At 42.3% G+C, this 14,348-nt stretch overlaps 1 protein-coding gene across 8 annotated transcripts in view; it reads left to right on the forward strand.

Annotated features, from left to right (window-relative positions):
* Positions 1-14,348, forward strand: part of NR2C2 (nuclear receptor subfamily 2 group C member 2) — an 83,957-nt gene that overhangs the window by 60,348 nt on the left and 9,261 nt on the right. For 6 of the 8 annotated variants that reach the window (XR_002827999.1, XR_002827998.1, XM_006083798.3 and 3 more), the window contains 9 exons: positions 1,836-2,015; positions 3,200-3,347; positions 4,110-4,203; positions 6,227-6,360; positions 7,259-7,436; positions 8,524-8,645; positions 9,389-9,528; positions 11,101-11,238; positions 12,247-12,352. Coding sequence is in view for 6 of the 8 variants with exons in the window: in XM_006083798.3 (XP_006083860.1) it covers positions 1,836-2,015; positions 3,200-3,347; positions 4,110-4,203; positions 6,227-6,360; positions 7,259-7,436; positions 8,524-8,645; positions 9,389-9,528; positions 11,101-11,238; positions 12,247-12,352 (1,240 nt within the window). In the remaining 2 variants the exon portion in view is untranslated. Of the gene's footprint in view, positions 1-1,835; positions 2,016-3,199; positions 3,348-4,109; positions 4,204-6,226; positions 6,361-7,258; positions 7,437-8,523; positions 8,646-9,388; positions 9,529-9,818; positions 10,891-11,100; positions 11,239-12,246; positions 12,353-13,474; positions 13,785-14,348 lie in introns of those variants that run through there. The other 2 variants (XM_023749627.1, XM_023749630.1) reach the window with 2 other exon arrangements.

Genomic DNA, 14,348 nt, shown 5'->3' on the forward strand with positions numbered 1-14,348 from the left:
GTTTTGTGGTAACTGCTTAGTTCCACTTTATTCTGTGGTCACAAAATTTAGAGGAACTTTAGACACTTTGTGGTTCTGGTTTCTTATTTGTTTGGTTTTTTGTTTTGGTTTGTTTTTGTTTTGTTTTGGTTTGTTCTTTTGTTTGATTGTTTTAAAAAGGAGTCTGGACCAAGCCTCTTAGGAAGACAGCTCTAGGCAAGCATCTGTAGAAGCTCCAGTTTCCCTCGCAGCTTGTGACACCATTTGCCCTATCAGGGGTGTCCTGTCTCTGCTCCTACCCCTTATCCTGGTAAATCCAGCCCATTTCACCCCTTTGAAGCTTTCACCTGTGTTGCCTCTGTCCTCATCCCCCTTTTATAAAACAGACCTCACTGAGCATTTGTTGCATTCTCTTATAATTGGTTTTTACAGGCCTGTCTTGCCCACCAGAATGTGCTCTTTTTGTCAGACCCCTCCATCTCTATATCCCTACCCACTGCAAATTTTTGAACAAATGAATGAAGCATGAACATAAGGAAAAGGGCACGGAATCTTTTGGGCTTCCCCATTTGTCACTCTCTTTCTGGGCTTAAAGAAATAGCCTAGTCACAGGCTCATACTGCCATTGTCTCCAGATATTGGAGATCACTGTAAGGGTTAGAAAGCCTAAGGAAATACCCTGCAAAAAAGGAAAAATGATGCCTACATGGTAGGTAACAGTTTTAGCACAACTGTTCTTAAAGGCACAAAATAGAGACCCTCCAAGTATACCCTTGGGGAATGGCTCCAAGTGCTAGAGCTTAGGACAATAGGATGCTCTGTAGCTGCTGTAAATGATGATCCCATGAAATGTGTCCTCCCAGCAGTAGCTAAGACATTAGGTTACATAAGACTGAACTATGTGGTGATGGAAGGAGACTTGACTTGAAGGAGACTTATATTGTGGTGAACACACAATACATTATGTAGGTGATGTATTAGAGAATTGTATACCTGAAACCGATATGATTTTATTAACCAGTGTCACCCCAATAAATTCAATTAAAAAAAAATAAAACAACTATGGTCAGTCCTAGCTGGGAACAAATGAGTTACAATGCCTGTGGAAGCACTTTGTGAACTAAGAAGGGTAAACTGAGGTGGGGGCTCTTTTTAATGTCATTGGTAAGTAAGGGTTAGAGACATCACAGTAACCAAGATTAGAAAAAACTGTGTGTAATAAGTGTATTTCTAGGACTAAGTTTCCAAAAGCATCTGACTAGCTAACCCAAGTGAGCTACATGGCAACCTTCCTTCACCTTGAACCTGCTCAGTCACAGTCCTCATAATTCCTCTCATCATTCCACTTCCTCCAGGGGAGGTCAAGGGCCCAGGACATGGCTAACACAGGGGTAATAAATACAGGAGTGAGACCCTGTGTGCTAAAATATCACATGCATGTGTTTGCTACCTGCCACTCTTGGCAGGACAGGGGAGTTGAGTAACTTTGCAAGCTTAGGTCTGCAGAGCCAAGACCAGGGTGTGTGTAGAGGACAGTACAGTTCAGCCATCCCCCTTGAGCTCCTACTGTATGGTATGTCCTTCATGTACTAAGAGCATTAAGGACATGCCATTTACCAGGTGTCACATCATCTGTCTGAGCTTAAATTTTTTCATCATGACCTTCTAGGGCTCCTGTAAAGATTATAGAGAAATCACATAAAAGACTTGCTAACTCCTAATTACCAATGCTTAATGCCGAGGCCTGGGCATCTGACTACACACCAGTCACTTTGATAGACATACATTAAAAATAGGGCCTGTGACGGGTCACCTCTTTTCTTGGTAAAACTGCTTTATACATTCTGTCCTTTCAGGCCGTCACTATGGGGCTGTCAGTTGTGAAGGCTGCAAAGGTTTCTTCAAAAGGAGCGTAAGGAAAAATTTGACCTACAGCTGCCGGAGCAACCAAGACTGCATCATCAATAAGCACCACCGGAACCGCTGTCAGTTTTGCCGGCTGAAAAAATGCTTAGAGATGGGCATGAAAATGGAATGTGAGTAACAGTATTAAAGAAACCACGTGAGTTAACAAGGAGGGAGAAAGTAAGCATTAGTCTGTTAACTAAGGTTTCTGTGTCTGGCTTTAAAATACTAAGAAGAAAAAATCCACTCAAGCTTCATTTTGGTTTACCTTCGGGCTCAGCGTGGTGTTTCGGTACTGACACTTCTGGTATTGGTCAGTTCCCGTGTATGTGGAGACCTCCCAGTAAATCGGGAGGCAGCAATGTGGAGTGGGGTAAACACAGGCTTTGTAGTGAAGCTGATACCAGATCAGACTCTAGCTCTGCCCCTTAGGAACTGTGAGGCCTGGGGAAGACATGTAGGTTCTCTAAGCCAAAGGGGCCTCCTCTTTGAAATAGAACCCTTTACCTTACATATTGGATCTGGAGTTTAGTCTTTCTTTTAATAAAAAGGTCATTATTTTTCAGTTGTTTCTGGCATGTATACCTATTCTTATACCAGATTACTGAAGGGAGAAGTTGCTAGGGTGATAGAAAATTGACAACACACACTTTGCAGAAGTCATGCATGCTGGAGGTGGACATAGAGTTGTTCCTCTACAATGTGTAGCATTGGACAAACTCTCTGTTGAAGACCCACTTGAAGACGAGTGTTTCTCACCCTGGAGAGAGTCCCTTTTGTTAGCAAGTAAGAAGTGAAAACCCAGCCCTAGCCCATTTGGCTCAGTGGATAGAGCGTTGGCCTGTAGACCAAAAGGTCCCGGGTTCGATTCTGGTCAAGGACACGTACCTCAGTTGCAGGTTCCTCCCCGGCCCAGGCCCTGGTTGGGGCTTGTGCAGGAGACAACCAATCGATGTATTTCTTTCACATCGATATTTCTCTCTCTCTTTCCCTCTCTCTTCCACTCTCTCTAAAAAGCAATGGAAAAATATTCTTGGGTGAGGATTAAAAAAAAAAGACGTGAAAACCCAGAGGGCTCTGGATGGACCCTCACAAGGCCATGTGGATGCTATGCTGCAGTTCTTCGTAGGCAGTGCCCACCATCTTGAGCTCTTCCTGCCTTTAGATTTGGCATGGCATTGCTTGGCTTTGAACCTTTAAAGCTCCTTTGGCTAAAAAGTCCACTATGAAAATTGAGCTTGACTTTCTAAGTAAGACTATAGTTTTTATTGATTCAAATCTTTCCTCTAAATATGAATATTTATTGTTATTTAAGCTGTACAGAGTGAACGGAAGCCCTTTGATGTACAGCGGGAGAAACCAAGCAATTGTGCTGCTTCAACTGAGAAAATCTATATCCGGAAAGACCTGAGAAGTCCTCTGATTGCCACTCCCACATTTGTAGCAGATAAAGATGGAGCGAGGTTAGTCTCTGTTTTGACAAAGGGTAAAACTACCATCAGCCTTTGTTGCTGATCAGAAGAGGCACTGGTGTTTTTTGGAAAGGGGACTTATATGTCTCCCCACCTGCCTGGAAAGCCATCAACCTTGTCTTGCCTCATTCCACCCCTTTTGGACTGCTTCAGTCAAACCTCTGTACAGTCCTGAGGATGGCTGATGGGGTCAGAATTTTTCAAGGGCTCAGATTATGTCTTGCAGTTTGGCATTATTCATACAGGAAAACAGTTGTGGAATTCCAGATTGGGATTTTTTTGTAGTATAGACAAAAGGCCTAAGTCCCAGGTGTGGGCCCAGATAAGTGCCACAAGTTAATTTATATGTTCTTTTTAATGTAACCTATTGAACTTAATTTAAAAGGAACAGAGAGCAGGAAAACAAAAAATCCAAAGGTATCACAGAGAGAACTAGAATTGAGAATGCCTTAGTGATATTCTGAAGATCAAGTTAACATTATTTGGCAGAGCAGCCAAAGTCCCCAGTCAGCACAGAAGCAAGCCCTGGGGATGTGCGTCTGTGTGTCATCCTGTCTCAGGCTATAGACCCAGCTGTGTGCACATCTCATTGCAGAGAAAAGGGGGTTGTTCAGTCACTTAGTGTCTGAGTCTAGTTAGAGCTTTTCTTTTACTCAGACAGCCCTGCAGATGTGGAAGGGACGGAAATATAGCATGATCATACTGTGCATTAAATGTTGGAAGCTACTCTGGGTTTCTTTATGTCTTAAATAGACAAACAGGTCTTCTTGATCCAGGGATGCTTGTGAACATCCAGCAACCTTTGATACGTGAGGATGGTACTGTTCTCCTGGCCACAGATTCCAAGGTGATGTTATGCCTTCTCCTCCATTTTTATGTTGCAGTGCAGACTGCTTTTCTAAATGTGTGTACCACCTTCTTCTTGGCCTTTAGAGACCACATTGAAAGCATGACCTTCTGCTTCTCAGTTTACTTGTGATTTAGCCCCCAGTGATTTGTTTTAGGGATGCTGATGGCTTTCAGAAACTCAGTCAGGGCTGGCTGGTCATAGTCATAACACGGTCTAGAGTTCAATTTGGTGAAAGTTCTATGGTTCTCTTCTCTATTAAGATGTTCACCCCCTGGTACACACATTGACAAACTACTGGCATGCTGAAGAACCAGCTACTTATCCTAAGATGGCCTTACAAAAGCCTCTAGATCAAGCATGTCAAACTCAAAGGCTAACATGGGCCAAATAAACAAGTTTTAAGTTTATGTGGGTTGCAAAAAAACAAAAGCTTCAATTTTTATAGAAACATAGGTTTATTTTGATAGACATGCTAAATACAAAGGGCTGAAATAAATGAGTCATCGTTAATGAGTATTTGTTGTTGGCCACATGTGGCCCTCGGGCCTCAAGTTTGACATGCTTGTTCTAAATGATCTACAGGAGGAAGTTCAGCCAGGATTTTAACAATTCTAAAACAATTAGGATAAATAAGTCATAGGGAATTTGACTTATGGAATACAGAGATGTTTGTCAATCTGAGAGAGAGAAACAGAAAGAGAGAGAGAGAACTGGCTAATTTATGAAGATAACTAAAGAAGGTTTTATCCAGGCGAGGGAATCCATTGTCTTTCTCATCTTAACCCAGGTAATGAAGTGGCAGCCACCCAGGGCTGAGGTCCGATTTTCTTCCCTGAAAGGAGTAACTCGGTAACAGAGCACTACTGGCACTGCTGCCCTTAGAGTCAGAGCTGGGCCTGCAGACTACCTTCTCATGTGTTCACATGCACATCAATGTGCACACTCTGTACATTAAGGAGCATCCTTTTTGGGGAAAGAAAAGGCAAAAATTAGAGCCATTACTGGCATAGAGAGATGTCCTCTACCTAGTGGTCTTCAGGCTGGGCTGTAAAACTGAAAGGAAGGATCAAATAACCTTAAAACTCCTGACTACCAAGGGATTTCACAGCAACTGTTCTGTTGTGCCTCTTTATTGGTAAATAGCGTGCCTTTAAATGGCTATACTACATTCAGTTTATCTGTTAATCAGCTGATGAACATTTGGGTTGTTTCTACGTTTTGTCTATTGTGAATAGTGCTGCTTATTAACATTTATGTACAAGGTTTTTTGTGCATGTTTTCATTTCTCTTATGTACATGTCTAGAAGTGGAATTGCTGGTCATAACGGTAACTGTGTTTAAACTTAGAGGAACTGCCAGACTATTTTTCGGTGACTATACCATTTTACATTCCAACCAGCTGTGGGTGAGGGTTCCAGTTTCTCCACATCCTCCCCTACACTTACCTGTTTTATTATAGCTGTGTTAGTGGGTGTGAAGTAGTAGCTCATTGTGGTTTTGATTTACATTTCCAGTGATGTTGAACATCTTTTCATGTGCTTATGGCTATTTGTATGTCTTCTTCGAAGAAATGCCAACTTAAATCCTTTGCTTATTTTTTAACTGGTTTATTTTTCTTTTTATTATTGAGTTGCAAGAGTCTGTTAGATATTCTGGCAACTAAACTATTATCAGATGTATGATTTGCAAATATTTGTTTTGTGTATGTGAGGGAGGGGGTGTATTTTTACTTTCTTGGTAATGTCTATTGAAGCACAAAGGTCTTAATTTTTATGATATTGTTTATCTTTTTGATCTTTCATTTTATCATGTATAGATTATGTAACTACCACCACAATCAAGATATAGAACAAATCCATCACCAAAAAGATCTTCCTCATGCTGCCCTGTTGTAGTCATACCCCCCTTTGAAGCTGTTTTTAAACCAACATTATACCTTCATTAGCCTGAGAGTCAGTGTGTATGCATATTCATCATGTGTGTATTCATCTTTTAATGTTACCATTTTTTTGTTTAATAGGCTGAAACAAGCCAGGGAGCTCTGGGCACACTAGCAAATGTAGTAACCTCCCTTGCCAACCTAAGTGAATCCCTTAACAATGGTGACACTTCGGAAGTGCAACCAGAGGACCAGTCTGCAAGTGAGATTACTCGGTATGAACCCATGCGGGTATAGGCTCCCCTCCTGACATGCACACTCAGTCACTGCATTGTGAGGGTGGGTGGCAGCATTTTTAACACTCACCCTGTATTTAATCAAGGATTGTAAAATTGTCACAGTTCCCCTGAACATCTGTCTCCTTTCAAAATCAAAGTTGCTTTTCATTCCAGACAATGAAAAAGGACATTGAGTAACTCAGTGGAAGCAGGGGAAAACTCTTCAGTGGACAAATGTTACTCTTCAGTCATTATTTATTATGCCTGGATATTAATAGCTCATTCCTTTTTCACAATTCTGTTTTAGCTTTTTTTTTTTAATGCATTATATTGACTTCAGAAAAGGGAGAGGGAGAGAGAGATAGAAACATTAATCATGAAAGAGAATCATGGATTGGCTGCCCTCTACTGGGGATCGAGCCCCCAATCCCGGCATGTGCCCTGACCAGTAATCAAACTGTAACCTTCTCTGGTTCATGGGTCACACAAGTGTGCTGGTTCTTATGTTCACTTGTGGTCTGATAGCAAAATTTAGATCTGATTCAGTGGAAAGGAGATAGGGTCTGGTTCTACCACTTACTCTATGGGCAGTCTTGGAAAGTTAATTAACATCTCTAAGCCTCAGTTTTCACATCTATAAAATGGAGAGAATTCTACTTTGGAGAATAGTTGTAAAAAATAAAAATTACATGTAAAAATAATAATACATAGCTTAGTGCCCAAGGTGATGTATAGACAATGCATAGAAGCTTTCATTGTTATCCTTTCTCTCAGCAGGTAGAATATAAGTATCTTTCCCCAATGCATTGTTTTTCTAAATTATGTCTCAGCTAGAGTTCATTTTCCCTAAAAGCTATGGATTTATAATACTTGCTTGCTTCAATTTTGCTCACAGGGCATTTGATACCTTAGCTAAAGCACTTAATACCACAGACAGCTCCTCGCCTCCAAGCCTGGCAGATGGGATAGACACCAGTGGAGGAGGGAGTATCCATGTCATCAGCAGAGACCAATCCACACCCATCATTGAGGTTGAAGGCCCTCTCCTTTCAGACACTCACGTCACATTTAAGGTGAGTGTGTTAAGCCTAACCATGTGCCCCCATCCTACTAGGAGAGGAGCTTTGTCCCAAAGCTGGTCTCAGTTTAAAAATCAAACCTTGGAGTGAGCTCATTTCCATATTGTGGCGTTTGATTGGGATATTATATTCTAGAACTATATCCCCATTACAAAGCACTTGCACTCATACTTTGTTCACAGTGGCATTTGGCTCTGAAGGTAACCCTGGTAGGCTGACCAGCAAGGGCCTATTAGCTGACTGCTCTGCCTTCCACCTTCTGATAATGGCCTGGCTCCAGTACAGGCTGAGGCAGGCCCGTTGGTCTGCTCCAACAGCAGGCAGCCAGCCCTCATGCCCACCCATTGGGTCCTGACCATTTACCCTCTAGAATTATAGAAAGTAGATATCTGGTATCCTTGATGGGTACTGTGAGGCCCTCATAGGTCTTCTCCATCCTCTCCTCCACTGGCCTTTCTTCTATAGGACACTCCCAGCTTCCATGAGGCCCTCTTAATCACTAGTTCTCTAGAGTGAGTCTTTCTGTTCCCCAGCATTCTTTACTAGAGAGGTCTTGCCAGTCACTTAGGAAGGTTAGGTCCGTGCTTATAATTGCCCAAAGTACTGAGGACACAGATTACCAGTGAGATTCAAGCTTCAGAGGCAGTAGAGCTCCTTGTAGACAGTGGAGCTCCTGGAGCCCAGGCCTGACATTCTGGTGGTGGGATATTCTCCTCCTACCTCTAGGTTTCTGCTCAGCTCTTACTTACAGTTGCCTTGAGGCCACCTACCAAATGTCTTCTAATCCAGCAATTTGACCCCTTTTTCCCAATTTGATTTAGACTTAACCTATGACTCAAAGTGGATTTGCCTTAGAACAAATAATTTATTTGAGGCAAGAGTTGAAAAGTATGTATTTGTATGGCTAAGCTGGGTTGGGGGGTGGTCCCCATCATAGGATGGGTCCACGCAGAAGCCTCAACATCAGAGATGGTGTCTCTGGCTGCCATGATGTTGAAATGCAACAGGGATTTGTATTGACAAACCAAGCCATCTCCTGTCCCTCTGTTACCTCCTGTGCTCTGTACCTTCTCTTCTCCAGCTAACAATGCCCAGCCCAATGCCAGAGTACCTCAACGTGCACTACATCTGTGAGTCCGCATCCCGCCTGCTTTTCCTCTCCATGCACTGGGCCAGGTCAATCCCAGCTTTTCAGGCACTTGGGTAAGTGGCCTTTTTCTCTCTGTATCTCCAGCAAGGGTCTTCCCCTCTCTAGGAATGGTCTGGAAGATTTCTGAGGGCCCTTCCAGTTTGTTCCTATGACCTGATTTTTTTATTAAATATAGTCAGTGGACCTGTAGCCGGGGACCATGGATGCTAATGTTGCAGTGTTCCTCAAATCTTTATCAAGCTTCCTCCATGTGCTAAGGACTTAGAACTAGCAGCTAGGGATGGAGTGGAATAGAATCAGGAGTCATCCTAAAATCTGGAGACAAGTAGGGACATGCTGCATATGGGGGCATCAGAGATACGGACATACTGTTTTGCAATGCACCAGCCATGTCATCCTAAGTGTAAATTACCCAAGGCAGGGATGAAAACTGACTTCCTCCCTACTACAGTGTCAGCTCCTCCTTTGCAGGGTTTGCAGGCCCTCAATTCCTATGCCTAGATGTAGGGTATGTCTCCTCCAGAGTCTACACTCGGCTCTTAGTCCTTTAATTGCTGCATCCTCTCACGACAGAGGCACTAACTTACGTTCAAAGAATCTTTTTTAAGAGAGTGGATAGTTTATCCTCAGAGAGACTTAGTTTAGAGATTCTTATACAGTGGTGTTCTTAGAAAATGATCCCGAATATACCATAGACCTTCAATACACACTTGCTGAATCCACTTGTTTGGGGCATGCCTTGGTTTGGAGAAGTGCCAACTCACACCCGCACCCACCCTCACCTCTGTGTCCCCAGGCAGGACTGCAACACCAGCCTGGTACGGGCCTGCTGGAATGAGCTCTTCACCCTCGGTCTGGCCCAGTGTGCCCAGGTCATGAGTCTGTCCACTATCCTGGCGGCCATCGTCAACCACCTGCAGAACAGCATCCAGGAAGGTAGGGTGGGACGTGGGGGAGTATGTCTCCCATCTAGGCTGTCCCATCACAAATTGGCTAGTCTTAGTATCCCACACCATCCATAGGCTGAGGGAGATTTAACTTTTAAGTCATAGGAACTTTACTAGTCAGCATATTTAAATTTCTGCGTGATTGCCTGTTTTTCATATAATGAATATGAAAGGAGGAGGGGAGAAGATAATTGAAAAAAGTTGGCAACTTCCTGCTACATAGACATGTAGTGATATTTTCAGAATAATCACAGCTTATGTTTTCATCTTTATTAACAGGTTACCCTTTCGTGTGTGATATTTCACATAGCTTCACAACCCTATAAAGTAGAAACTATTATCTGTGTTACATATGGTAAGGTCCCTGGCTTGCCCCAAATGAAACAGCAAATAGAACATTTGAGGCACCAAGGCACCAACATAGGTCATGCAGACCTCCTGTTCCAGGACAGTTACCTCACCCAGTTCCTTGTGAATGAACAAATGACTCTCTTCTAAGATCTGTGGCAACCATCTAACATTTGGTGGACAGATCCCAGTGTGTCAGAACTGGGAGACATCTAGTGCAATCTGTCCACATGCTGTGTGTCCTCAACACACTGAAGAGCACAGCCAGGGTTCGAGACTAATACTGACAGTCTACACTTGCAGCTGAGTGGGAATTCAACTGTACTTGTAACTGAGCATTCCAGGTGTTTGATATCTAGCAATGTGACTTCACCTAGTCACACCTTTGTTTTTGTAGTTAATCCTTTGAAGTAGTTATAAAAAGGTGATTTTTTAAAAAACCCTACAACATTTTATTGAATTTAAGTTAGATCTCTTTACAAATGAGCTTTTAGTTCTTTTTTTTCTTTTTAACTAAGTATGATGCTGATACCCCTCAGCAAAATGTTGTCATGAGGATTAAGTCAGATAACATATAGAATTGTTTTGACAAGTAAAAAAGTCAACATTTTAGGTTGGTAAATATTTATTAAATGCCTGCAGACACTTAGAAAACCTAACCATTGATAAGAACACACAAATGGGTCTTAAGCACGGAATAAAAGGAATTACCAATTTATACTATACGCCAAAGGTGCTGCCTAGGGTTGGGCCAGGGAGAACTGCAGGTCTAGGGGTTCATTATTGAAGCAAAATATATAACAGAGTAGAATTGGGATACCTGTTGTCATTTCACCTTCAACGGAAAATGAAGCTCTTGACCATCTTGAGATAACTGGTTTTTAAATTAAAACATGAAGTTAGCCCTAGCTGATTTGGTTCAGTGGATAAGCATCGGCCTGTGCACTGAAGGGTCCCAGGTTCAATTCCGGTCAAGGGCACATCCCCTGGTTGCGGGCTTGATCCCCAGTAGGGGTATGCAGGAGGCAGCCAATCAGTGATTCCCTCTCATCGATGTTTCTATCTCTCTCTCCCTCTCCCTTCCTCTCTGAAATCAATAAAATAACATTTTTTTAAAAAACAAAAATGTGAAGTTATTCTCTTTCCCCTAAAAGAACCTTGTATTACTGTTCTTATCAGCCTTTCTTAGGGGATCTGTGATATTGATTTCTAGATAAACTTTCTGGTGACCGGATAAAGCAAGTCATGGAGCACATCTGGAAACTTCAGGAGTTCTGTAACAGTATGGCAAAGCTGGATATAGACGGCTATGAGTATGCCTACCTTAAAGCCATAGTTCTCTTTAGCCCCGGTAAGATATGCGGTGGTGGCGCATGTTTTCCACCTGTGTCTAATGATGTTTGTTAACATGAATTGTTGTGAAGATGTCAGTGGTGTAGAGAGCCCTGCCAGATTGTGACTGACTGTACTCACAGGTGTGCTTTGTTAACTTGGGTAAATACATACATTCTTTTAATTCTTGCCTTTACGGTCCAAAGAAATGGCTTGATATACCAAATAGATTTAATCTGTAATCTAATTAAACCATTGGCCAGGCAAGGGCATACAAAATAGGGTTCTACCATCCTGTGTCTTTTTTATTTGTTTTGTTTGCCCTTTGCCAACTTTCAGGTTATGTTAGCATATATAAATTAAAACTGCACAAGTTTACCCATAGTCTCTGTGGAGGGCAGTAGCCAGCAGTTGCTACAGGGCACATGAAAAGGTATGGTCACAGCAGGTGAAGAAGAGGCAGCAGGAATTGTTGGTGGAAAGTAAAACAGATGGGCTGGCCTCACTCCCCCTCGGAGCCCAGAGGTCACTTGGGTAACTGATATCCTTACCATTGTGTTGAACAGATGGGGTTGTAAAACAGCTTAACTTTTCCCTTCCTTCCCTGCCCTCCACTCACAAACAACAAACTAGCTAGTGAAAATGGGGAAATTATGTAATTAAATATCTAGAAAACAGTTTAGATATTAGAAAATAAATTTCTAATTTCATGTGATAGTTTTAAAACTGATGTTTTTTAGAGTGGTAGAAAGTCAAATATCCAGAACCAGTAGTTGGGGCTGCCAAGGCTGGAATACTCAGGAGCTCAGCTCCCTCCTGGGCACCTCCAGGCCTTGGCTGAGCATAGGAAAATCTAGTGTTCTAAACACTATCCCAACCTTCAGAGTTCATTCTATTGATCAGCCTTCAGAGTTCCTTCTATTGTGCTTGAGAAATTTGTGAGAAGTTTGATTAAAAATAAGTTCTAAGCAATCCGTGAGGCTTTCCGAATACAGAGGGCAATTTGGGGGCACTTTTCTCTTTTCAGATCATCCAGGTTTGACTAGCACAAGCCAGATTGAAAAGTTCCAAGAAAAGGCACAGATGGAGTTGCAGGACTATGTCCAGAAAACCTACTCAGAAGACACCTACCGGTGAGACACACAGGCACATGCTCTTGCTCAGGGTGTAGAGGAATGCAGCTGGATCTGTAGTTGCAAATATAAATTATGTTAGCCTTCCTATTTCTAGCAGCTGGTAAAGCCTCCATGTCATCACACCTTAGTTCTTGCATTTTATAGGTGGGAATGGAGTGTGGACAGTGCCAGGCAGGGAGGGTCAAGATATCAGGCCATCCCATCGTTGCTGGGTAACGGCGGGTGTCAGGACCTTGGGTTTCTCCTCTGTGATTTGGGGGTTAGAGCCGATGCTCTGTGGTCTCTTCTGGGGCTGACATGCGTGAGGCATGAGTCCTCCTGGAGACACTCCTTGTCCAGAACAGTTGGAAGCTCTGCTCCTCTGGTCCGCAGCCACTCCAGAGGCAATGCTAGAGGACTTGAAAGAAAAGTTTTCATTAACTGAAACCAAACCTGACCCCTATAAAGCAGTGAGTGAGCAAGTTGTGTAAAATAGTAATTTCACCCACAGATAAAGGGTGAAATTTCTGTGATTGGAGGGGGGAGGGGGGAGGCCTGTGGCTGGCCCTGCTGGCAGAGTCTCTACCTCTGCTTTAGGCACACCTCCGTGGCCCACAGGCAGCTTTTGCCAAAGCAGAATCCATTTTCTACTGGGATCACTGAAGACCTCACCATGAATCTAGAATATCTTGAGCCTCAATACACATAGACTGGGACTGTCAAGTAATGCACCCATACTCAGAACTTATACATCCAGCCAGGCATGAAGGCAAAATGTCCCCCAAAGAGACTACTCCGCCACAGCATGCTAGTATCACCTTGACAATAGCAACTCTCTGGTCTTTGAAAGTAGATGTTCTGAAAAAATCCTGAATCACTCCTTGTCCAATCAGGAACCCAGGAGGAGAAGGGGGCAAGCCAGGTGATTTGGGACTAAAAGTGAGATAAGGGAGGCTTTCTCATAGAATTCAGAAACCCACTCAAAGAAATTTCCCAAAGAAACGGCCCTAGTAGAATGCTTTATACCCTGTTTATACATTCACTTTTTTACTTTTTCCCATCCTTATCCTTTTTTTCATACCATTTTTCCTCCTGAAATACCCTCTCATTCCTTTCCATTCTTTGCATCTCTGCTGATAGACATCTTAGCCAGCCTCTTAATCTTAAGGAGGCCCAGCTGAGATGTGGCATGCTCCAGGAAGTCCTCCTTGATTTGCCTTTGCTAACTTCCTGACACCTTACAGCTGGGCAGCCTCTCCAGGTCTGTGGTGGTGTCCCCTTACACCTTTGTGTGCCCTGCAAGACTTGCGGTGCTGGGTGAATGGATGATGGTCCTGGAATGCTACTTTCATAATGTGAATGTCTTTTCCCTTTTTAAAAAAACAAACATAAAATGGAATCTCCTCCCAGTGGAAATTTCATTGTAAAGGGAAAGTATTTGAATAGTTAATAAAGCTATTTGAAAATTTTTTTTTTATTATATTTTACTGATTTTTCACAGAGAGGAAGGGATACACCTTTGTGTGCCCTGCAAGACTTGCGGTGCTGGGTGAATGGATGATGGTCCTGGAATGCTACTTTCATAATGTGAATGTCTTTTCCCTTTTTAAAAAAACAAACATAAAATGGAATCTCCTCCCAGTGGAAATTTCATTGTAAAGGGAAAGTATTTGAATAGTTAATAAAGCTATTTAAAATTTTAAAAAAAAACACCCACACACAAAAAGCATGTTCACTGTAGGGAAAGATTAGAACATTCTGAAAAGCAAAAAGACAATTTTTTTACTCTGTAAATACCACTGTCTAGATTAACATTTTATGTATTTACTTCCAGAAGTTTTGTATGTACCTGTAATTGGAATCATAAAATATAAAGTAAGGTTTGGTAACCATTTTTTTACATTTAATATTCAATGAGTATACATATTCTTCATCATTTTCCAAGGCTGAGGAAATGCTGTAATTTAACATTTCCTGCTGATGAGAATGTAGGTTTTTTCCAGACTTTGTGCAG

Source organism: Myotis lucifugus, unplaced genomic scaffold, assembly GCF_000147115.1.
Source record: "Myotis lucifugus unplaced genomic scaffold, Myoluc2.0 scaffold_8, whole genome shotgun sequence".
Classification (NCBI taxonomy): Eukaryota; Metazoa; Chordata; class Mammalia; order Chiroptera; family Vespertilionidae; genus Myotis; species Myotis lucifugus.